General features: G+C 39.9%; 1 protein-coding gene across 1 annotated transcript in view; it reads right to left on the reverse strand.

Moving 5' to 3' along the window:
- Positions 1 to 4,706: 4,706 nt before the first annotated feature.
- LOC125488380 (alpha-adducin-like) overlaps positions 4,707 to 25,000 on the reverse strand; it is a gene marked incomplete at its 3' end in the record, with an annotated part of 26,484 nt that continues 6,190 nt past the window's right edge. The window contains exons 3-6 of the mRNA XM_048621394.1: positions 21,785 to 21,871; positions 5,837 to 5,926; positions 5,710 to 5,727; positions 4,707 to 4,793 (exon numbers count right to left, since the gene is read on the reverse strand). Coding sequence (XP_048477351.1) covers positions 4,707 to 4,793; positions 5,710 to 5,727; positions 5,837 to 5,926; positions 21,785 to 21,871 — 282 coding nt within the window. The remainder of the gene's footprint in view (positions 4,794 to 5,709; positions 5,728 to 5,836; positions 5,927 to 21,784; positions 21,872 to 25,000) is intronic.

The following is a 25,000-nucleotide window of genomic DNA, read 5'->3' on the forward strand; positions in this document are numbered from 1 at the left end:
GCAATGTTTAATTTTTTTGGAAGTATAGAAAGACAAATTAAAATTTTTATTCTTAATAAAAATGTCTAAGGGTCATTCAGACATACCATGCCAATTAAAGCAAAATACACAGGTACAATTTAGAAAAGTAAATTTTATTTCAGGTTATCAAACTAGAACCTTCATTAAAATACATACAATACAATAAGCAAGAATAGCATTGCTAAGCCAATTCAAGAACATGAAAGCATGCAACCATTAATATTAGACTGTGTATTGAACTTTGCCACCAAGTACCAAAACATCAAATTTATTATTGTCAATTGTTTCAAATATTATACATCACGTCAACAGTAATAACAAGATCCAGGAGCAGGAGTAGACAATTCAGCCCCTCAAGCCTGCAGCACTATTTAATAGGATCATGGCTGATCTCATCATGGCCTCAACTCCACTTTCCTGCTTGCTCTCCATAAACCTCCGAGCCATTACTAATGATAATATTTAAACAAAAATCTCCTCCTCAAATTTACTCAACTTCAACTTCCACCACACTCTGGAGTAGTGAATTCCACATATTCATGACCCTTTCTGCTTTAAATCTGCCAGCATTTATCCTAAAATTACGGCCTCTTGTTTTAGATTGCCCCACAAGGAAACATCTTCTCTACATCTAATTTGTCAATCCCATTTAGCATCTTATACATGTCAATAAGATCTCCTCCCATTCATGTAAATTCCACACAGTACAAGCCTGAACTGCTCCATCTCTTTTCATAAGACAAACACATCTCTGAAAACAATCTAATAAACCTTCTCTGAAACACCTCCAATACAACTACATCCTTCCTCAAACATGGAGACCAAAACTGTAAGCAATGCTTCAGGTGTAGACTCACTAATGTCTTATACAGTTTCAGCAACACTTCCCTACTTTTATACTCTTTTAGCAATAAAACGGCAAAATTCCATTTGCCTTCCTTATTCCTTCCTGCACCTGCACGCTAGTTTTCTGTGATTCATGCACAACTGACAAAGGCAAGCATCTCATATGGGGAGCTGATTGTCTAGTGGTATTATCACTGGACTGTTAATCCAGAGACCCAGATAATGTTCTGGAGACCGGGGATCGAATCTCGCCACAGCAGATGGTGGAATTTGAATTCAATAAATATGTGGAATTAAGAATCTAATGATGACCGTGAATCCGTTGTCGATTGTCAGGAAAAACCCATCTGGTTCACTAATGTCCTTTAGAGAAGGCAACTGCGATTCTTACCTGGTCTGGCCTACATGTGACTCCAAACCCACAGTAATGTGGTTGACTTTTAACTGTGGAATGAGCAATAAATGCTGCCTAACCAGCGATGCCCTCATCCTGTCAATGAATAAAGAAAAAAAAATGCCTACTTAGCGTCCCTATCAGCCTCTCATGCCACCTTCTGGAATCTGTGGACAAGCATCCCAAGATCCTTGTGTTCTTCTGAACTTCCTAGTATTCTGCCACTCGTTGAGTACTCCCCTATCTTGTTCCTTCTTCCAAAGAGTCTGTCACCTCACATTTGTCAGGGTTAAATTCCATCTGACCAATCCGTTTATATCCTCCTGTAATCTAACACCTTCTTCCTCACAGTCAACCGCCCAGCCAACCTTTGTATCATCCATAAGCTTACTTAGCACCACCCTCACATTCTCATCTACATCTTTTCTGTAGATCATAAACAATAAGGGACCCAAAAAGTGATCCCTATGGAATGCCACTGCATGCCAGGCTGTAGTCACGTATACAGCCTTCCACCAGCATCCTCTGCCTCCTGTCACTAAACCAATTATAGGGTATGTGAAAAATGTTTCATTCCAAAAAAAAAATGACAAAATTGATTGAGAAGGCAAGAACTGCAGATGCTGGAGTCAGAGATTACAAAGTGTGGAGCTAGAGGAACACAGCAAGCCAGGCAGCATCACAGGAACAGGAAAACTGACGTTTCGGGTTGGGACCCTTCCTCAGAAAAATGACAAGATTGATTATTAGTTTCCAATGCATTTTTTTAGCAGATAGAATGCATACTTACATAAAATATGGGATCCATATTATAAGAGGAATGAGATTGCATTGGAGAGGCTGCAGAAGAAATTTTCCAGGATTTTGCCTGGGTTGGAGAGTGTTAATTATAAGAAAGATCAGATGGAGGGGGTTGTTTTCATTAGAGCAGAGAAGCCTGAGTGATGGGACATGATTAAGACATATGTTATAGGGAAGACCGGAAGAAACATTTCCTCGTGATGGAAGGATTAATGACCGGGGGCGTAAATCTAATGCAAGGGGTAGGAGGGTGGTAGAAATAGAGGCAGAAACCCTCATAACATTTAAAAGTATTTAGATGTATACTTGTGGTGCTAAGGTATCATCATCACCATCGGCGGTCCCTTACTGACGAGGATGATGATGACGATGAGGATGAGCCTGTAGGTGGCTGTAGAGACTGATATGGTTACCGCAGGCTCTGTTATATTTGGGACAGGTAGTGATCAAGGGAAGGGGTGGGTGAGGCGTTGGTGTGGCAAGGTGCTCCTTTTGCTGTTTTTGCCTGGTGTCTGCTTTTTCCAGATGGCAAGTTTCGAGGTGCTTGACGCTTCCCAAGATGCTCCTCCTCCACTTTGGACAGTCTTGGGCCAGTGATTCCCAGGTGGGAATGTCACACTTCACCAATGAGACCTTGAGGGTATCAGTGAAGTGCTTGCTCTGTCCACCTGGGCTCACCTGCCGTTTCCAAGCTGGGAATGCAGCACCTGCTTGTGGAATCTCATCTTGGTCACACGGACAACAAATGCCCAGCCCACTTGTAGCCAAGCAAGGGTGGCCAGTGCCTCGATGTTGATGATGTTGGCCTGGTTGAGGACGCTGGTGTTGGTGCAACTTTCTTCCCAGCGGATTCGCAGGATCTTGCGTAGGCAGCATTGTTGGTACTGCTCCAGTGCCTTGAGGTGTCTGCTGTAGACAGTCCATGTCTTGGACCATAGAGGAGGTCTGGAACCAGCAAAGCTCTGTAAATCATGCTCTTGGTGTCAGATATGATGTTGTTGTTCTTGAACACCTATTTCCTCAAGGCGGCTGAAGGTTGCGCTAGCACACTGGAGGCGATGCTGGATCTTTCTTCAATAGCTGCTTTAGTCAACAGGACACTTTCAAGGTAATGGCGCAGACTCATTGAACCAAAGGGTCTTTTTCTGTGCTGTAGACCTCTATGACTCAATTGCTTGCAGTATCCGTCTGATTTAATTGGCTGGTGTACAAGAACACCCAGATCCCTTGTACATCCACCTTTTACAATGTATTTCCACTAAATAATACTGTCTTTCTGCTTTTCACATCAAAGTGTATAACTTCAAATTTATCCAAGCTATACTGCATCTGCCACGTGTTTTTGTCCACACACTCAACTTGTCTAGATTGCCTTGAAGCCTCCTGACATCCCCTCCACAACTCACAATCCCACCTAATTTTGCATCATCAGAAAATTTATAATGTTTTGTTTGGTTCCCTCATCCAAGTCATTTATATACATTGTGAATAGCTGGAGCCCCAAGCACTGATATCGGCAGTACTCCACTGGTCACCATTCGGCCAGCCAGAATGAAGACCCATTTGTTCCTGATTCCTGTCTGTCAATCAATTCTCAATCCACGCAAGTACATTACCTGCGATCCTGTGTGTTTTAATTTTGACCACCAGCCTCTTGTGTGGGACTTATTAAAAACTTCTTGAAATCCAAACATACCGCTACTGGATCTCTCTTGTCTATTCTACAAGTTGCTTTTAAAGGCATTAGTGAACTAGGTGGTCATGGTCACAGTTACTGAAAGTGGCTTTTATTTCCTGATTTGAATTAACTCAATTGTGGTGGGATAACAATAGGTTAATATCAGGACCATAAATCTGCAATCCAGCTGCTGTAGCACATCTTGCAATAATCTAAATTCCAAAGCCACAAGTCTGTGAATTAGATCTTCTTTGTTTACAAATAGTTCCTGTTAGTTCAATTTCCAGGATTTTTGTTTTTTTCTATATATGTTCTGTATATATGCAAGTCTGATAAACATTTCTAAAATAATGATTTCAGGAATCACATACTTCACTGCCTAAATTTATTCTACAATAAAGTTATAAGATATCTAATTCAACATTTCATGTAAACACCAGGAAGAAGACTCTAAAAACAGCCTTATGAATAAAAACCAAAAGAACTGCGGATGCTGTAAATCAGGAACAAAAACAAAGTTGCTGGAAAAGCTCAGCAGGTCTGGCAGCATCTGTGGATGAGAAAACAGAGTTAACGTTTCGGGTCTGGTGACCCTTCCTCAGAACTGAGTTCTGAGTTCCTTAAGGCGGCTGAAGGTTGCGCTAGCACACTGGAGGCGATGCTGGATCTCTTCTTCAATAGCTGCTTTAGTCAACAGAAAACGTTAACTCTGTTTTCTCCTCCACAGATGCTGCCAGACCTGCTGAGCTTTTCCAGCAACTTTGTTTTTGAGCCTTATGAATACTTGAATTATAACTTGGTTCTTCAGTACCTTTCTGCATTATTATTATGGATTTTAGTAAGCCAGAGTTAATAGCAACTCAATCTAGATTTAAAAAAAAACAAGCATTTTAGAGCAGAGCAGAGATATTGGGTTAGAAAAAGTGATAACAGGTGCAGAGTTCAACAAAACAGGTCAGTAAGTACCTTTCTAACAGGGTTAGCGGGATTTAAGGCTTGCTTTGAGAGATCGAGACCATCAATAAACTCCGTACAGTCTGAGAGAGGTGCATCCTGCAACAGTAAATTGAGTAAACAGTGCAAACCATACCCTCCCTTAAAGACTGGATAACTAAAATCCGTTACGTTATCAAGTCACTTTCATGCAACTTATGTATTCCAGTAGCAGGATGGCTAGGAGAGCATGGCATGCAGGCTATAAACCCAACTCTAATGATGAGCACACAGAAAGCTTTCAACCAGTCAAACTTTCATGATCTCATATACCATTATAGAAACTTCAAGAGTTTTAAAGAAACATAACTAATCCTGTACTTGGTATGTGCTGTGAAGAAAACTTCTTTGTCTTTTGGGGCGCCTGATGTTAATTATTGAAATTGAAGTCCCAGTTTATTGACACTCAAAACCAAAAAAAAACTTGTTCCATTTGTAACTCATCTCAGGTAGACCCAAGTAAAGTTTGAATCATGTCAAATACATTAAGCACTACATGAATTAAATAAAACAGTCAAGCTATTACCTAGCTACTATAAGCAAGTTGCAAAGACCTAATGCAGTTATGATGTAAGAATTTATGCAAAAGACGTCCGGGAAAGCTTTGCAGTTTACTCATTCCTTTTTCAGATGCTTTGCTATTTTGAATGACAAAACCATCTTCTTACATTATGACCTTGCATCACAGGCCCAAGAACTTAAGCTCTGAACTGTACTTCAACCAATCAATTAAATGGCACCAGTCAAATGAGGTTTTGAAAGCCTGACTAGTCTACTCAGCATGCTTACAATTCTGTAACAGCATAATGTCTAGAAGTACATAAGACATGCAAAGATGGCTACATTCAGCAATGGTTGGCAGGAGCTCTGATTAGCATGCTATTGCTCAACTGTCAATATTGTTTTTGTGCTGCCATATCTGCATTCTTGTTTGAATATTTTGCATATTAGACAACAGAATATCACTAGTACTTACCTCCCACATAGATAAATTCTGCCATTTGAAGAAGTGTTTGCAAAATGTTAGGGAAATTAGTGACAGATAGACAAACTAGATGACAAGTAGTCAAAATATTTTCTTCTATGTAACATTATGTTCTCACCTGAGCAAAGGATCTATCGAGTACAACACCACATAATAACTGAGATTGAGGACCCGCAGTCTTTATATCCTGAAGATTTTGTTCTCGAATCTAAGGAAAGAAAAATGAAGGAAAAAAATCATTATTTTTCCCTTTATGAATATGAACCAAAATTTATATACTCATCACATTCTGGGCAACACATTATATAACATTCGTCATTTTGATTTGGTTTAATAAGAGGTACAATTTTACACTCAGTAGGTCTTTTCATAAGGAGAGTGGACCATTAACAGTTGGAAGTGGTTCATAATTAATCATAGGAATTGAAATGTAAACTCATTAAGGAAAAATACATTTTTAAAGCTATAAAAAGCCCAACATCATTTCACAATTTCATACACATTACTTATTTTTCTACTATGATTCTTCTACAGGGTGTTATTCTGAACTGGAAGAATACACATGCTTGCAGATATTCAGTAAGATTAAAAATGGAGGAATAGGAGCTAGTCAATCGGCTCCTTGAATCTGTTTCACTATTCAGTTAGGTCATGGCTGATATGTACATCAACTCCATTTACTTGCCATTACTCTATATATCTCAACATCTGTAAAATTTAAAACTGGAATAGATTTTTAAAAAGGAGCCCACTCCCAAGCCACTAGCATTTTTGGGTTCAAGACAGGCAGCACATTTTGTGCAAAGGAGTGCTTCCTGATTTCATTATTAAATGACTTGATTCCAATTTCAATATTATGCCTTCTTGTTCTGCACTCATACAGCATAATATTATAGTTTTTCATTGGATCAGGAAGTTCTGGTGATGCTATGCCCAAAGGTCCAAGCAGAGAAGTCCATAGTTTAGAGCTTGAGTCGTGGAAGGGATGGCTACCAATGATGGAATAATTAAAAACTGAAGATGCTTGAGGGGCCAATCAGATGAGTACAGATGTCCAGCATATTTGTGGCAGCAAATTAAAATTACAAAAATTGAGGGAGGTGAGTTATGGGCAACTCTGAACAAAAAACAATTTTAAAACATGATCGTACAGTTGAAATTGGTGAAAATAAGGGCACAGAAAACACAGTTTTGGAGGGTTCAAGTTTATGAACCATTGAAAGACAAACACTGGCTACAAGTACGTTGGAAAACTTTAAACTCCAAACTAAAAGTCAGGGGGACAATTTCGACAGTAGATGACACTGAAGCATATATGTTATGTTATATGGAAACCGTGGGTTCTAAAGTGGAACTCAAGTTTCAGAACTATATACAGCTTTAAGCTTGATTTGTGTATAAGAGGACAAAGTTTTAGCTTCATTTTTGAGTTCTGAGTATAGTATCTGGTTGTCTGAAAATTTCTTTTCATACATTTAAATGAGGCATTTAAAAACCTCACTTTGAAGGAAATGGTTCAATACCTTAGATGAGATGTGATGCGGAATAACATTAATAGCATATGGCATGGCATGTAGATTTTCTGTTTTTTGAGGGGGCCGGGGGCACACAAGGAAAATTCTTCAAGCCTTGTGTAACTGCCTATCCACCTAAACATTTCTGGACTCAAACTGATAAAATATAATAAACAACTCAAATAACTGTATTACATTTTGAACTACTGCCTTTAAATTGTTTGGGCTTTTCAACTGGAAATAGATAAACAGGCACCTACAAGACATAAAAGAAAACAGAACAGTAGAGTCTAAAAGGTGCAGTCCAGTAGAGTTAGTAAAAGGAATGAAACAGCCGATCACAATAATTATGGGTTTTATATTAATATAAAAATTAACTTGTACAAAATATTATTTATACAACAGGTAGAGCAGTGAGAGCTACAATATAGTTTATAAATGCAAATCTTTTGTTTCTATCTTTCATGACCACACGTCATTTCAAAACACTGATTGGATTCATGAAAGTCGTGTGAAGAGTATCACTCTGTAATACAGGAAATGTGGCAATCAATTTGCAAATAACAGGCTCCCCTGAGGAGCAACATGCTAATGACTAGATAATCTGTTTCAGTGAAAACATGCAGAATTGTATAGGGGTTTAGGAAGGAGCTTTGGGACATTACTGGGCAGGAAGGTTTGCCCATCTTGGAGTGGAGTGGAGCCGAGACTGCTATGGGACAGAGGAATGAGTGCTTAGGCTTATGTGGGGAGGAAGAAAAGGAATATTATCTTCTGCGGCAGTGTCGCAATGAACAAGAGACACCTTCTGGAGACAGTATCCTTTTCTTTCAACTTTAAAAATTAGTAATTTAGAAAAAAGGGCTGAATATGCTCCTGCCCATCTGCCTCACCAACTGTTATACAACATGGGCAGGGCAATGATGCTCAACTGACCCTTAATTACTTATTTACATATGCTGGGTAGGGTGCTGATTTTGGCAGTGTTCCTGCTGATTACCTCTGTATTATGGAGCACAGTTTGGTGATGAGTGGGATGGGGCAGTGTAGGCACCTGCTTTTTTTTTGAAAAGCATACCCTCCTGCTGAAAATACACCAACAAGAACATGTAAAATCAAACCTACTGATTGGTTGATAAATATTAACAAACACATTGGGGATAGCTCTTATTCACAACAGTGCAATAGCATCTTTCATGTCCGTCTGAGGTGGAGAGAGAGACTTGGCTTAACATCACATCTGAAAGAAGGTACCTGACAGTTTAGCAAATAACTATCAAGCCTCTGGAATTAAGCTCAGAAACCTCTGAACCAGAGGCAAGTGCTACTTGACTGAGCCATGATACAAAGGGTTGGAATAATCAAGATCATGATCCAAAGAATTTTAAAAACTAACTCTCTTCAGTGTAACAATAGTTGAAGAGAATTTAATAGAGGCACTTACAATTACAAAAATCTTTTGAGTAGATAATTAAAATGATTTCTATTAATGTGTGAACCCATAGGAGCATTCGAACACCGATTCAGTATTGTAACAAGAAGAAGTGAAGTTAGAAGAAATGAAATACTGGAACATGGAATAATTTACAATAAGGTAGTGACACAACAGAGAAAACATAACTTAAAAAGCAAATTGTATAAGCATTTACAAAGGACACAAGGAAATGACAGGAAAAAGATATTCTGAATAGCGGAAGCTTTTCTAATGTGGAGCTAATATACAGGACAAACTAGAAACTGTTCAGCCTGTCACATCTTCAGTCCAGAATTAACACTCTCCTTCTGTCATGAGCTGCAGAACTGAAAGCGCCAAGTGTTTTGAGCTTCTCCAAGAAGGCCAGATGATGCTTCCAAATGGGCACACTCAGAGCTGATCTCCAAACTATGGCCGATGTATTCATAAAACAAAATCAGAAATATCCAGAAGACAACAGGCCTTTACCAGCCTGTCCACACCACTCTATAGTGCAATGTGTTACCGGCTCCCCATATGAGTTGGAGACATAGACACAGCAGACAGTTCAGATCTGTTGAGAAGTATCATCAGTGATGCCTCCCCAAATAGAAGCATAGAAAATAGAACCAGGAATTGGCAAAAGTATTTGCAGCAAAATATTCAAAAGATAATGTGCAAAATGCAAAAGTATTCAAAATTGCCACTGACAAATGGGAACATTCAGCCAGATGTCACCCAAACTGAAGGCGCCAGTGTTTTGAGCTTCTCCAAGAAGGCTAGATTGAAGACAAGTCCGAACAAAAGATAGAGTGTACGAAAACTCAAATATTCCACCTGCCATATTCAGAGAACTGCATTTGCCCCACCTGTGACAGGGTTAGTGGTTTTGGTATTGATATTGGATGACTTAGGCACCTCACAACCCAGAACATTCAAGTATAAGAAAGTAATCATTGATCCCAAGGAGAGAGAAAGGGGAGGAGGAAAGGATGAGGCAGTTGTTGGGAAGGGGAGGGAGATGGAGAGGAGGTGGGGGTGTAAATGGTAAAGAGTATAGAGGTGATAGTATATAATAATAAGGGAGATTGAGATCATTCTCTGCAGCAAAAAAAAGGCAGTCTAACTAACTGTGTTTCCTGCCCAATGCCAGAGGTCAGGCTGGAAATGAACCTGCAATGGGAGGATCCAGTCGTCATGGTCCGTATAGGTACCAATGGCATAGAATATCATTCTATGAAAGGTCTAGAATGTGGTTCCACAGAGAATTTCAAGGGGGTTGGAGTATAAGAGAAGTCTTACTGCAACTGTCAAGCTACTGGTGAGACCACACCTGGTGTACTGTGAGCAGCTTCGGTCCCCCTATTTAAGGAAGGATATCATTTCTTTGTAGGCAGTTCAGAAAAGGTTCACTGGGATGATCCCCAGTTTGGAGGGATCGTCTTATGAACAAAGACTAAACAGGTTGGAACTCTACCCATTGTAGTTTAGAAGAATGAGAGGTAATCTCATTGAAACATAACAGACTCTTAACAGGCTTGACAAAAAAAACTTGCCTTGCACATTTCCTTTTAACTTTTGTCCTTTTATCTTAAACCTATGTTTCCTAGTATTTGACATTACCACCCTAGGAAAAAGACTCCGACTAACCGCTCTATCCATGCATCTCAATTTTATCTACTTTTATCAGGTAACCCTTCAGCTTCCGCCGCTCTAGCAAAAATAATCCAACTTTATCCAACCTCTCCTTATAATTAATAAACTCCAATCTGGGAAAAATCCTGGTAAACCACTTTTGCACTGTCTCCAAAGCCTTCACATCCATCCTATAGTGTGGCAAACAGAAGTGCACACAATACTCCAAATTTGGCCTAAATAGAGTTTTAAACAGCTACGGAATGACTTGCCAACTTTTACTCTCGATGCCCTGACTAATGTAGACAACCAGGTTGTCGCCTTTTTTACCACCTTATCCTCAGGGTAATGTCCTCGGCCCAACCACCTTCAGCTGCTTCATCAATGACCTCCTCTCCGTCATAAGGTCAGAAGAGGGGATGTTCACCGATGATTGCGCAATGTTCAGCATCATTCACAACTCCTCAGATACTGAAGCAGTCCATGTTCAAATGCAACAAGATCTGGACAATATCCAGGCTTGGGCTGACAAGTGGCAAGTAACATTTGTGCTGCACAAATGCCAGGTTATGACCAGCACGAATAAGAGACAATCTAACCACCGATCCGTGACATTCAACCATTTTACCGTCACTGAATCCCCCACCATCAACATCCTGGGGGTTATCATTGACCAGAAATTCAACTGGACTCACCACATAAACACAGTGGCCACAACAGCAGGTCAGAAGCTAGGAATACTGTGGTGAGTAACTCTCTTCCTGACTCCTCAAAGCCTGTCTGCCATCTACAAGACACAAGTAAGGATTGTGATGGAATACTCCCCACTTGCCTAGATGAGTGCAGCTGCCTAACTTTGTGTCATCGTCAAATATATGACTTTCTCTGCCACTATCCAAGTAAATAAATAATGTGAATAATTGAGGCCTTAACACAGATCCTTGCGGGATACCACTGGTCACATCCTGCCAATTTGAGTACCTACCGCTTATAGAAACATAGAAGATAGGAACAGGAGAAGGAGGCCATTCAGCCCTTTGAGCCTGCTCTGCCATCCTTCACGATCATTGCTGTTCATCCAACTCAATAGCCTAATCCTGCTTTCTCCCCATAATCTTCAATCACATTCGCCCCAAGTCCAATATCTAGTCGCCTCTTGAATATATTCAATGTCTTGGCATCAACTACTTCCTGTGGTAATGAATTCCACAGGCTCACCACTCTGGGTGAAGAAATTTCTCCTCGTCTCCGTCCTAAATCGTTTACCCCGAATCCTCGTATCACTACTTGTTACTTCCCATTAATCAAATTCCCAGCATTGTCTATAAGTTGCCCCCAATTCCATGAGCTTTTACCTTAGTTAACAGTCTCTTGTTTGGGGCTTTATCAAATGCCTTCTGAAACATCTATAGACAGCCCCCTGTCCACTACTTTAGTCACTTCTTCAAAAAATTAAATGAAGTTTGTCAGGCATGACCTATCTGTCATGAATCCATGTTGACTGTCCCTGATTAACTGAAAATTTGAGTTGTTCAGTCTCCCGATCCTTGATTATAAACTCTAACAAATTTCTAAGCACAGATGTTAGGCTAACTGGTCTGTAATTCCTGGTTTTCCTCTTTTGCCCTTCAATTTTTCAATCCAGAGGGACGATGCCCGAATCTTAAGAAACTCAAAGATATCATTACGGCATCTATAATGTGTTCCCTACTTCCTTGACAACTAACAACTGATCCAGCATCAACTGCTATTTGTAGAAGAGGGTGCCAAACCTCTACCACTCTATGTAGAAGTGCTCCTAACATTTCTCCTGAACAGTCCACCTGATTTTTTTTTTATTATTCATTCACAGGAAGAGGTCATCGCTGGCTAAGCCAGCATTTAGTGCCCATCTCTTATTGTCCAAAAGGCAGTTAAGAGTCAACTAAATTCAGGTCACTGAATGTGGCAACGCAGGTGGAAAAGGTAGTCAACAAGGCATATAGCATGCTTGCCTTCATCGGCCAGGGCAGTGAGTTTAAAAATTGGCAGGCAATGTTGCAGCTTTATAGAACCTTAGTTAGGCCGCATTTGGAATATTGTGTTCAATTCTGGTGGCCACACTACCAGAAGGATGTGGTGGCTTTGGAGACGGTACAGAAAAGATTTACCAGGATGTTGCCTGGTATGGATCCTGGTATGGAGGGCATTAGCTATGAGGAGAGGTTGGAGAAACTTGGGTTGTTCTCACTGGAACGACGGAGGTTGAAGGGTGACCTGATAGAGGTCTACAAGACTATGAAGGGCATGGACAGACTGGACAGTCAGAAGCTTTTTCCCAGGGTGGAAGAATCAGTTACCAGGGGCCATGGGTTTAAGGTGCGAGGGGCAAGGCTTAAAGGTGATGTATGAGGCAAGTTTTTTTACACAGAGGGTGGTGGGTGCCTGGAACTCGCTGCCAAGGGAGGTAATGGAAGTAGATACTATAGTGACTTTTAAAGGGCGTCTTGACAAATATATGAATAGGATGGGAATAGAGAGATATGGTCACTGGAAGGGTAGGGGGTTTTAGTTGTGACAGGCAGCGTGTCGGTGCAGACTTGGAGAGCCGAAGGGCCTGTTCCTGTACTGTAATTTTCTTTGTTCTTTGTTCTTATTTCTAAATTGTTGTGGGTCTGCAGTCACGTAGACTAGACCCAAGCAAGGACGGCAGTTTCCTTCCCTAACGGTCAATGAGTGAACCAGAGGGATTTTCCCTGACAATTGAAATAGTTCCATGGTCATCATTAGACCCTTAATTCCAGATTGTTGTTGAATTTAAATTCCACCATCTGCTATGATGAGATTCAAATCTGGGTCCCCAGAACAATACCTGGGTCTTTGGATTAACAGTTTAGCAATAATACCACGATGCCCTCTAGTTCTAGGGTCCCCGAACACTGGAAATAATTTATCTTGATCAACCGATCTTTTCTACTTTTATCATCTCAAAGACTTCACTCATATTACCCATTAACCTTCTAAATTCTAGAGGAAACAGGCCTAATTTGTCTAAACTCTCCAAATAAGTGAACCCCTGAAGTCCAAATATCATTCCTGTAAACCCTCCAAGGCCAAGACCAAGTGCCCAAATCTGTTCTTCAAGTGAGGTCTGAACAGGGTTTTATAGGTGCAGCATAACTTCTGTGTCCTTATACTCCAGTCCTTCTAGATATAAAGGCCAGCATTCTATTAGCTTTATTGATTATTTACTGCACCTGTTTGTGGCATTTTAAAGATCTATGCACCTGAACCCGAAGTCTCTTCAGACATCTACCTTGTTTAACTTCATACCATCTAGAAAGTACCCTTATCTATCCTTTTTAGGCCCAAAATGGATAAACTCACACATGCTTACCCTGAAATCCATCTGCTATAGTTTTGCTCGTTCACCTAGTCGATCAATATTCTTTTGTAATTTTATGCTGTGTCCACAGTGCCGCCTAACTTTTGTGTCATCAGCAAATTTGGATATATATGACTTTCTGCGCCACTATCCAAGTAGTGAATAATGTGAATAATTGAGGCCTTAACACAGATCCTTGCGGGATACCACGAGTCACATCCTGCTAATTTGAGTACCTACTGCTTATAGAAACATAGAAGATAGGAGCAGGAGGAGGAGGCCATTCAGCCCTTTGAGCCTGTTCCGCCATTCTTCATGATCATGGCTGATTGTCCGACTCAATAACCTAATCCTGCTTTCTCCTCATAACCTTTAATCCCATTCGCCCAAGTGCTGTATCTAGTTGCCTCTTGAATACATTCAATGTTTTGACTTCAATTCAACTACTTCCTGTGGTAATGAATTCCACAGGCTCACCACTCTTTGAGTGAAGAAATTTCTCCTCATCTCCATCCTAAATCGTTTACCCCGAATCCTCATATTGCTACTTGTTGCTTGCCATCAATCAAATTCCCAGCCATGTCAGTAAGTTGCCCTCAATTTCATGAGCTTCTACCTTAGTTAACAGTCTCTTGTTTGGGGCTTTATCAAATGCCTTCTGAAACATCTACAGACAGCCCCCTGTCCACTACTTTAGTCACTTCTTCAAAAAAATTAAATGAAGTTTGTCAGGCATGACCTCTCTGTCATGAATCCATGTTGGCTGTCCCTGATTAACTGAAAATTTGAGGTGTTCGGTCTCCCAATCCTTGATTATAAACTCCAACAAATTCCTAAGCACAGATGTTAGGCTAACTGGTCTGTAATTCCTGGTTTTCCTCTTTTGCCCTTCAATTTTTCAATCCAGAGGGATGACTCCTGAATCTAGGAAACTCAAAGATCTCATTAGGGCATCCACAATGTGCTGCCTACTTCCTTTCACTCCCTTGGATGGAAACTTTCAGGTCCTAAGAATTTGTCATTCTTTAATTCCATTAATTTATTCATTAATGATGTTTTATTTTCGTTAATTTTATTTGGTCCTTGTCCCTCAGACTCTATTAATTTTATCAGGACTTCTGGCAAGCTATCCTCCTATTCTACTGTAAATACTAAGGCAAAGTAACTATTCAACATGTCTGCCATTTCCCCAGTCATTGACAATATCCCCACTTTTAGTCGTTAGCAGGACAATACTGTTCCTGAGCACCTGCCTCCCCTTCATGTAACTATAAAATTTCTTACCGATTTTTGATGTCCCTTGCAATTTTAGAAGCTCTTGTAAGCTGCTTTATGGCCCTTTGCTGGTATTTATATCTTTTCTATTTGGCAGAATCTGTGTGTTTTTGCAGTTTACTAAGCCCTTTCTTTTCATTTTATGCTGTCCCTTATCTATCCCTATCCATGGCTGTTTTTTATCCGTGGAATTTTTCCCTCTTAATTATATAAACTGTTATAAATTATATTATATAAATTATATAAACTTAACTGCGTTAAGTATTTCTTTAGGCATCCTCCATTATTCTTCAGTTGCTTTACCCATTAGCAGATTTGCCCCAGTTTAACTGTGGACAGTCTCTGTCTCATCTCATTAAAGTCAGCCCTCACCCAAATCTAAAATTCTAGTAACTGATTTGTGTTTTTCACTTTCAAACACTACATTGAACTCAACCATGTTATGACCACTATTCAATAAATGTTCACGCACGATTAGGTTAGTAATTAAATCCGGTTCATTACCCATTATGAAATCCAATATTGCTTGTCCCTGTTGCATCCAAGACATAATGCTGTGGAAAGCCTCCCAAACATGCTCCAGAAATTCACTACCTTTCTACAGCTGCTTGTCTGCCTCTCCCAATCTATGCTAAAGTTAAAGTCCCCTATTAATGCTACTCTGGTTTGCTACATACTTGTCTAATTTCAGCTTTTATACAAACAAACACTTCAGAGCAACTATCAGGTGCCATATGTACAACACCCTATGCTGTTCCTCAATTGCACCATCAGGTCTCCACTGGATGCTTTCCTTTCATATCCTACCTCACCATTGAAGTGATTCTTGTTTGTAATCAGTATGGCTTTTCCACTCCCCTTTGCCATTTTCTCTATCCGTCCTGTGAAACTTATGACCTGATATAGTCAGTGCTTTATTCACCTGTTTGTTATTTCTTTTCTCATTTAATCAATGAATTTCTTATAGTTTGGTTATTACTAGCCACATCTGAAGTAGGATCCCTGTCTTGTTTCTTTACTCTGTCACTTGTTTTTGAAACTGTATCAACTTCCCTCCGTTATCACCCCCCCACTCCTGTTTACTAGTTTAAAGTCCTTATGACCATACTGTTTAGCCTTTCTGCTAGGACACTGGTCCCAGATTGGTTCAGGTGGAGCCCATCTCAATGGTACAGTTCCTTCCTATCCCAATAACTGATGCCATTGCCCCACAGAATAGAACCCTTCTATCCTACACCACTTCTTCAGCCATCTGTTCCTTAAATTTGCTATCACTATGTCAGTTTGCAAGAACTCATAATAATGCAGAGATTCTAACCCATGAGGTTGTGTTCTTTAATTTTGTTCATAATTCCTGATACTACCCAAACAGGACCTCATGTTTATGTTGTTGGCCCCAACATGGAACACAATAACAGGATCCTCTCCCACCTCCCCATTCCAGTAGCTGTTTAAGCCAGTTTGAGATGTCCCACATTCTGACACGAGGAGGGCAATACACAATGTGGGACTCTTTATCCTGCTTACAAAGGATCGCATCTGTAACCCTAATTATAGAATCCCCTACTACTTTTCTTTTTGCTGCCCCCTATTTGAGTGGTCTCCTGTACTACGGGGCAATGTCAGTTTGCTCTTCCTCCCTATAGTCTTTTCCTTCATCCACACAGACAGCAAGTACCTTGTACCTTTGGACAAGACAAGGCGATAGCCTAGTGGTAGTATCACTAGGCTATTCATGCAGAAAGTCAGCTAATGTTCTGGGGACCCAGGTTTGAATCCCACCACAACAGATAGTGGAATTTGTAATTCAATAATCCACTGGTGACCCTGAAACCATTGTTGATTGTTGGAAATCCCATCTGACTGATCAATGTCCTTCTGAGAAGGAAATCTACCATACTAACCTGTTCTGGCCCACATGTGAAATTGCCCTCTGAAACGGCCTAGCAAGTCACCCAGTTGTATCAATTGCTAGAAAGTCTCAACAAAGAAATTAAACCCAGATCACTTGGCATCAACCTAGGTAGTGGAAACAACACAGTAAAAACAGCCCTGTCGACCCTGAAAATTCCTTCTTACTAAATCAAAATTGCTAAAATTGGGACAGCTGACATGCAGACTAGTCAAGCATCACCCTGACATTGTCTGTAAGGTATGATTCCACGCATATGACTATGTCCCAGACACCATCATCATCATGCCTGGATATGCCATGTCCCACCAGCATGACAGATACGGCACAAGTGGTAGCACAGTGGTATACATCAGGAGGGAGCTGCCCTGCTAGCTGTCAACATTGACTCTGGACCCCATGAAGTATCATGGCATTAAACATGGACAAGAAAACATCCTGCTAATTACCAAGTACCATCCTCCCTTGGCTCATGAATCGGTACTCCTCCATGTTGAATGACATTTGGATGAAGCACTGAGGGTGACAAGGGCACAAAGTGTACTCTGGGTGGGAGTGATTTCAATGGTCACCACCAACAGTGGCTCAGCAGCAGCACTACTGATCAAGCTGATCAGGTCCTAAAGGACATAGATGTTGGACTGGATCTGCAGCAGGTGGTGAGGGAACCAATAAGAGGGAAAAACATACTTGACCATACCTTCTCAATTTTCCAGCTGCAAATGCATTTATCCATAACAGTATTGGTAAGAGTGACCAATGCACACTGCTTGTGGAGACAAAGTAGCCCCTTTACGTTGAGAATACCTTCCACTGTGTCATGTGGCACTATCACCATGCTAAATGGGACAAACCTTGAACAAATCTAGCAACTCAAGACCGGGTATCATGAGGCACTGAAGACCATCAACAGCAGCAGAATTATAGTCTAACACAATGTGCAACCTCATTACCTGGCAAATCACCTATTCAGCCATTGCCATCAAGCTAGGGGATCAATGAAGAGTGCAGAGGGCATGCCAGGAGCAACACCAGACATACCTAAAAAAAATGTCAAACTGGTGAAGCTACCAAACAGGTCTACTTGCATGCCAAACATCACAAGCAGCAAGTGATACAGCTAAGCAACCCCATAACCAACAGATCAGATCTAAGCTCTGCAGTCCTGGCACATCCAGTTGTCGATGGTGGTGGACAATTAAACAACTCACTCAAGGAGGCAGTTCCACAATACCCCATCCTCAATGAAGGTAGAACCCAGCACATTAGTGCAAAAGATAAGGCCGAAGCATTCGCAACAATCTTCAGTCAGAATGTCGAGTGGATAAGCCACCTCAGCCTCCTCCAGTGGTCCACAGTATCACAGATGCCAGTCTTCAGCCAATTTGATTCACTCCACATGATATCAAGAAATGGTTGGAGGTATTGGATACTGCAAAGGCTATGGGCCTGATAATATTTCATCAATAGTACTGAAGACTTCTGTTCCTGAACCTTCCAGTATAGCTACAGCACTGGCATATAACTGACAATGTGGACATTTGCCCAGGTATGTCCTCTACACAAAAAGCAGGACAAATTTAACCTGGCCAATAATCACCCATCAGTCTACTCCTGATCATCAGTAAAAGTGATTGCACTGTCTTCAATAGTGGTATCAAACAGCATCTTTTTAGCAATAATCTGCTCACTGATGCTCAGTTTGGGTTCTGCCAGGGCCACTCAGCTCCTGGCCTCATTAAAACCTTGGTTTAAACATGAATAAAAGAGGTAAATTCCAGATGTGAGAGCAGAGTGACAGACCTTGACATGAAGGTTGCATTTAACCATGTGTGGCATCAAGGAGCCCCAGCAAATCTGGAATGAGTGGTGATCAGGGGGCAAACTCACCACTGTTTGGAATTATATCTGGCATGTGGGAATATGGTTGTGGTTGTTGGTCAGTCATCTCAGCTCCAGGATATCTTTGCTGGAGTTCCTTAGGGAGGTATCCTAGGCACAACCATCTTCAGCTGCTTTATCAATAAGATTCTCCATCATAATGTCAGAAGTGGGATATTCGCCAATGATTGCTCAATGTTGAACACCAGTTGCAACTCCTCAGATACTGCTGCAGTCCATGTTTAAATGCAGCAAGACCTGGACAATACCCAGGCTTGGGCTGACATGTGGCAAGTAACATTCACGTCACACAAATATAGGCAATAAAAGACAATCTAACCACTGCAGCTTGACATTCAATGGTGTTACCATCACTGAAACTCCAACTGTCAACATCCTGGAGTTTTACAATGACCAGAAACTTGACTAGACTTGTCTTAAGAAGCTTGATACCATCCAGAACAAAGCAACCCATGTAATTGGCAATACATCCACAAACATCCACTTCTACCACCAGGGACACTCGGTAGAAGCAGGGTGTATTATCTACAAGATGCACTGCAGAAAATTGTCAAAGATCTTCAGACAGCTCCTTACAAGTCCAAAACCACTTCATCTAGAAGAACAAGGGCAGCAGATAAAAGGAGACACCACCACCTGCAAGTTCCCTTCCAAGCCATTCACTATCCTGACTTAGAAATATATCACCATTCCCTCTGTCACTGGGTCAAAATCCTGGAATTCTCTCCCAAAGAGCTTTGCGGGCCTATCTACAGCACAAGGACTGAAGCGGTTCAAGAAGGCAGCTCAGTACCACATTCTCAAGGGCAACTAGGGCAATAAATGCTGACGCATCCAGTGATGCCCACGTTCCACGAGGCAATAAAATAAAAACAGCTGAAGCTCCTCCAGTACTAACATACAAGAATGCTATGATTGAGTTATATAGGACATTGGTGAAATGATATCCCGAAATCTGTACCTTGCTTTAGTCTCCTTCTATAAGAAAGATGGAAATGTATTGGAGGTGGTTTACTTGATTGTTGTCTGGGATGGGCAGATTGTCTTTTAAAGATAGGTTGGATAGTCGGGGCCTTTCTGTATTGGAGTATAGATGGATGAGGGGTGAACTTCATTGAAGTGTGTAAGATCTTGAATTGTCTTGACAAGGTGGATGTGAAAGGATGTTTTCTCGTGGGTCAGAATAAGGGGGCACAGTTTTAAAATTGACGTTACCCTTTTGTGACTCGCCAATTTTGGTACTCTTTGCTTCAGAAGGCAGCAGAAGTCAGATTATCGAATATTTTTAAGACATGGATAAATTTTTGTTAGGCAGGGGAGTGTAGAGTAATTGGGGTTAGATGGGAATGTGGAATTTAAAATTTAAGTAGACCAGCCATGATCATCAGACTTGAGGAGCTAAATGGTCTACTTCTGCTCCAATTTTTGTATGTTCATTGAATGGTATTGGCTAATTCAGATTATTGTCTGGTGAGCATTACAGAAAATGTCCACTTTTTAATGCCAAAGGCTTGGAAAGCACTGAGGTTCTTATGAAGAACTTAAATTAGTTTACATTTAAGTATCTTCTGACCAAATTCAAATTTTGAAATATACTATGACTACAGTGGTCATTTCTTTATTACCCAGGCACCCAAACTGCTTAACATAGAAACACTCAGGAGCATGAAAGCATTGTGTGGGAACGTGGGAGCTGCCATATTTCCTCATCTGGACACGAGGGGATGCATGGCTGGGGAATGAAATAAAAATACCTCCTCAGTTCAATGTTTGATACAGAATCACAAACATAAGCATGAAAACTGAAAGAACTGGGGATGCTGTAGATCAGAAACAAAAATAGAGATTGCTGGTAAAGCACAGCAGGTCTGGCAACATTTGTAAAGAGAAATCAGAGTTAATGTTTCGGGTCTGGTGACCCTTCATCAGAACTGATGGTAGCTAGGAAAATGTCAGTTTATATGCAGAAGATAGGGTGGGGGGAGGGAGTAAGGAGTAAATGGAGGTGGGATAAAGTCCAAAGAGAGAGAAGAACAGTTGGACAGACAAAGGAGTGGATAATGATCTAGCTGGGAGGGTGAATAGCTGTAAATGGGGACTGTTAGTGGCTAACAATAGGTAGTGTGCAATGGCAGATTATGTGATAACCTGAGGAAGGGTCACTGGACCCGAAACGTTAACTCTGTTTTCTCCTTCACAGATGCTGCCAGACCTGCTGAGCTTTTCCAGCAACTTTGTTTTTGTTGTTGTTGTTGTGTATGTGATAACGAGGCCTGATGTGTAGAGTTAGGCACTAGGACATGGGAGAGTTCAGGCCCTAAAATTATTGAACTCGATATTGAGTCCAAAGGGCTGCAGGGTCTCCTGGTGGAAAATGAGGTGTTGTTCCCCCAGCTCAGGCCAAGCTTTGCTGAAACACTGCAGCAAGCCTGCAGCGAACAGGTGATCTGTTAAAGCAGCAGGCAACTGGAAGCTCAGGGTCTTTTCTGCTTTCTGCCTGGCTTGTTGCAGTGTTCCAGTGAAGCTCAGTGCAAGCTGGGGAGGAACCTCATTTTCCGCCTACCAGACGTGCTGAGCCTTTCCAGCAATCACTACTTTTGTTTCTCAACATAAGCATGAACGTTTCCTTACAGATACTAAATACAGACAGTCTCTTATTCATGTTTTTGTTATGTGTTATGTGCCTCTCGCAGATGTTTGTTAGGCAAAGGGGCAAAAATTCTGCCAAATTTACATTCTTAAACCTTTTATTATCTATGCTACTTAAAACAAAATGCTAGGAGTTTGTCTTAAAATACAAAAGCTTGAGACAACTGACCAAAATAGTCCAGTTGGACAGCCAATTGAAACACCGTAGATAGATACATTTGCTAAGTTCTATATTTTTAGTGCTAACCAGAACTTCCCAAATTAAAATTTTCCTTTTATGTTGGACTGCTTCAAGAACTATCCCCGTCAATATCATTAAAAAGCAATATAGTGGTGTTTAATTTTGAGCATTCTTGTCTTACCTTATTCCTCATCTCTTTGAACTCACGTGGGTCAGTGTTTAGCGGCACAAACTGATTGGGAATTGGTCCAGCAGCATCCTTCATCCACTATAAACAGCAAGAATATAACATGGTCAGTATGTAGATCAGTTTTTACAATGGCCGAACAACATCAGACTGTTGAAAAAAGTCATGCATTTACTAAAAACATTCAGTGCGTAAACATGGATTGCAGCAAGAGCATTGAACCAATGATAAAGTATATATATAGAGCAGCCCCACACTAAAGGGTCCAAACCTCTAGTACTCATCGAGATTACAATTTGAAACATGTGGTCAGTTTTTTTGCCAGAATCATCCAGACATTAGAATTTAAATCAGTGGTTACATAACTATTAAAGCATGATACATATAAATACATTCAAGAATTCTCCCCATCAATCAAACCTTTTTGGGGAGGGCACTTTTGAAACCTTGTTAGCAAGGGATTAAGTTTTAAACCATTTTTTTGCTGAATGAAAATAGTAAACCAATAAGGTTTCACCGCATTTTTTTGTAAATAACCATTATGCAAAGTTAATTTTATTGTGTGCTCCTGTAACTAAAGGATGTCATTGTTGGGTAAGAGAACACTTTCTCCACCAGCTATTAGGATTAAGTACATCCATATTAGCAACAGTGTACTTAAATGTGCGATAAAAATTCTTTCTAATGATTAGGTTTACAGCTGCAAACTTCAGAGGCCTCTAATATGAAGCATTATACGTGGTCTGAAGTAGTGAATTTCATTTGCAAAAGAACTGAATTTAAAAGTGGCTAAATTCATTCTGACTAATTTTAACTGCCAGAGAACCATGAGGAAGCTAAATGGACTTGAAACTGTACCACAGCCAAGAAGGGCTAATAAGTGCCCATAGACCATTGATTCATTGCTCTGCAACATTTACACAAAAGCAAAATTAAAGCATAAAATGGCCAGTAGAGGGAAAGGAGGGGTGGTGGTGTGATATCGATAGTCCAGAAGCTTGGTGAAGGAGATTTTTTAAAATGTGCGAGTCATGAGTGGGCATCACCAAAGTTCTGTACTGGCTTAAATGATTACTGGAAACTATAATACTAATTTATCTTTTAAAACCTGAACATGGACACTAGAATTAGCAACCCAAATTTTACAATGTAATCATGGTTAATTTAGTGATTTCTAGCATTGCTCATCTGAAAGTACTTTTCCAAAACCACCCCACAACAAAACCACCACAAGCAAACTTTAAGCACTTAATGATTTTTTTTTTAAAAAAGGCTGGATCCAATCCTCCATGCATACTTTTTTTCTTAAATGAGTGGGTCTGACTAGTTGATCATAACTTGCAGCTCACGCAGGTAACAATCAGTTTCAATGTACATATACTGAAGCTTTGACCAGTTGATCAGAACCCACCAAGCATATAAACAATGTGCAGAGAGAATAAGCATGAGTTGCTTTAAAGTCCGTGGACTTTTTTGTTTATTCCTCTCGGTAATAATGCATTTAGAATTATGTAAAATGTTTTTAAAAAAAAGCTTTGGATGTTCATCATTCCTAAAACAAAAAAAAGGGTGGGGGGAGAAACTGGGATGGATATGGAAGGATGAATACTCACTCATAACCATTCTTCTGACAAAAAAATTACAGCACCTTTTCACCAGAAATAATTTTAACACAGTCAACATAAAAATACCACAACTAACACTATATAGAGAGAGACCACCACATCAGAACAGTCAGAAATTTTAAAAAACCTCTCTTGTTATTTTTTAAGAACAGGACATGACATTAAAAAAAATTATTAATTTTAAAAGATTACTTAGTCTTGAGAAATCTTACGTACAAAATGATAGCAAACCAATCAGGGCTATGATACAGCCATCACTCTGTTGTAACCACGCCAAACTTCTGGTTAAAGATGGACAAGACAGACCAAACAGAATGTTCAAACATGTGAACTCACCAATAGCTCTTTCAAAAAAAAAACACACACGAGTATTTGAAAAACTGCAATCGCATTATTTGCTGTAATTTTAAAAATTGTGGCTGGAAATCTTAGTCAATGCATCACTTGCAATATAAAGAGTGCAATGTTATTTGTAACAAGGGTTTATAACAGCTACATGAAGCTATACTGATTATTCCAATACTGGTACAGAATAATGTGAGCTGTGACATTATTAAATGTAGTATTCTTAGTGACCAACTTCTCTAGGTTTAGAATGAAATAAAAAAATTTTCTTGTGACATTTGAGATGGTATAAATGTTAGTCAGAATGTAGTTTTGCAAAGTAAAATCAACAAATAATTAATTACCTAGGATTATAGTCAATTTAAAGTTATGTACAAGTCACATACAATTTAAAGTCAGAGTCCAAAAAAATCTAGTTAACTATGTTCAGGATGATGTTTAGTGGAAGTAATGCTTAGGAATGGCCCAGCGATAAACCACACCTAATTTATGGAAAAGTAAATTTTGAACCAGAAGTTTCATGACAAATTCATATTCTGAACCACTAATTTTCAATACTGCATGTGTGCAAAAAATCTAATCAGAAGGGTCATCATATCATGACTACATGTCTGTTTTATTCGTAAGTGTTTCTATATTTCAACTGATTGCTCAGGGAAATTAATCTAAATTCCAGAAATATTTTAACTTTTAAACTGCTTTCACAATTTGGTTTAGAAAATCAGCTTGCACTGAAAAGAACAAAAATAGAAAATATAACAGAAATGAAGGCCTCATTTTTCAACATCAAGTTCTTCAGCTGTAGACTTCAAACTTGTGGTTACACATTTAACTGATTTCTGAATATACAGTTTGTGTTAAACAATTACGTTAAAAATGTAAAGCTCAAAAACAAATCAGTTCTACTAAATTCACATCAGCACTATCAAAGGCCTCTATCTATGGATTAATGATCTCAAGCCATCAGTCATTAGAAACTTTTTAAAAATTCCTAGTTAGGGAGGGTTCCCTGATTAAATTAGAATTTTTGCTCCTCAATCCAGATGTTTATAAAGTGGCCCACTGCTGCTCCATCAGAATCCATTTTTACAATCCTTTTTTGCTGATGTAACTAAAATTGCTGGTATTCTGAGACTATTATTAACATAAATGGCATTGTGCAATTAAATAACACTTTGGCAGGAAAGGGTATGATTGTTTTCCCATGTTCCTATAGATTTCAACATTCTTACAAAGGTAT

The sequence above is a fragment of the Rhincodon typus genome, unplaced genomic scaffold, assembly GCF_021869965.1.
Source record: "Rhincodon typus isolate 14 unplaced genomic scaffold, sRhiTyp1.1 hic_rhity00000624, whole genome shotgun sequence".
Taxonomy (NCBI): Eukaryota; Metazoa; Chordata; class Chondrichthyes; order Orectolobiformes; family Rhincodontidae; genus Rhincodon; species Rhincodon typus.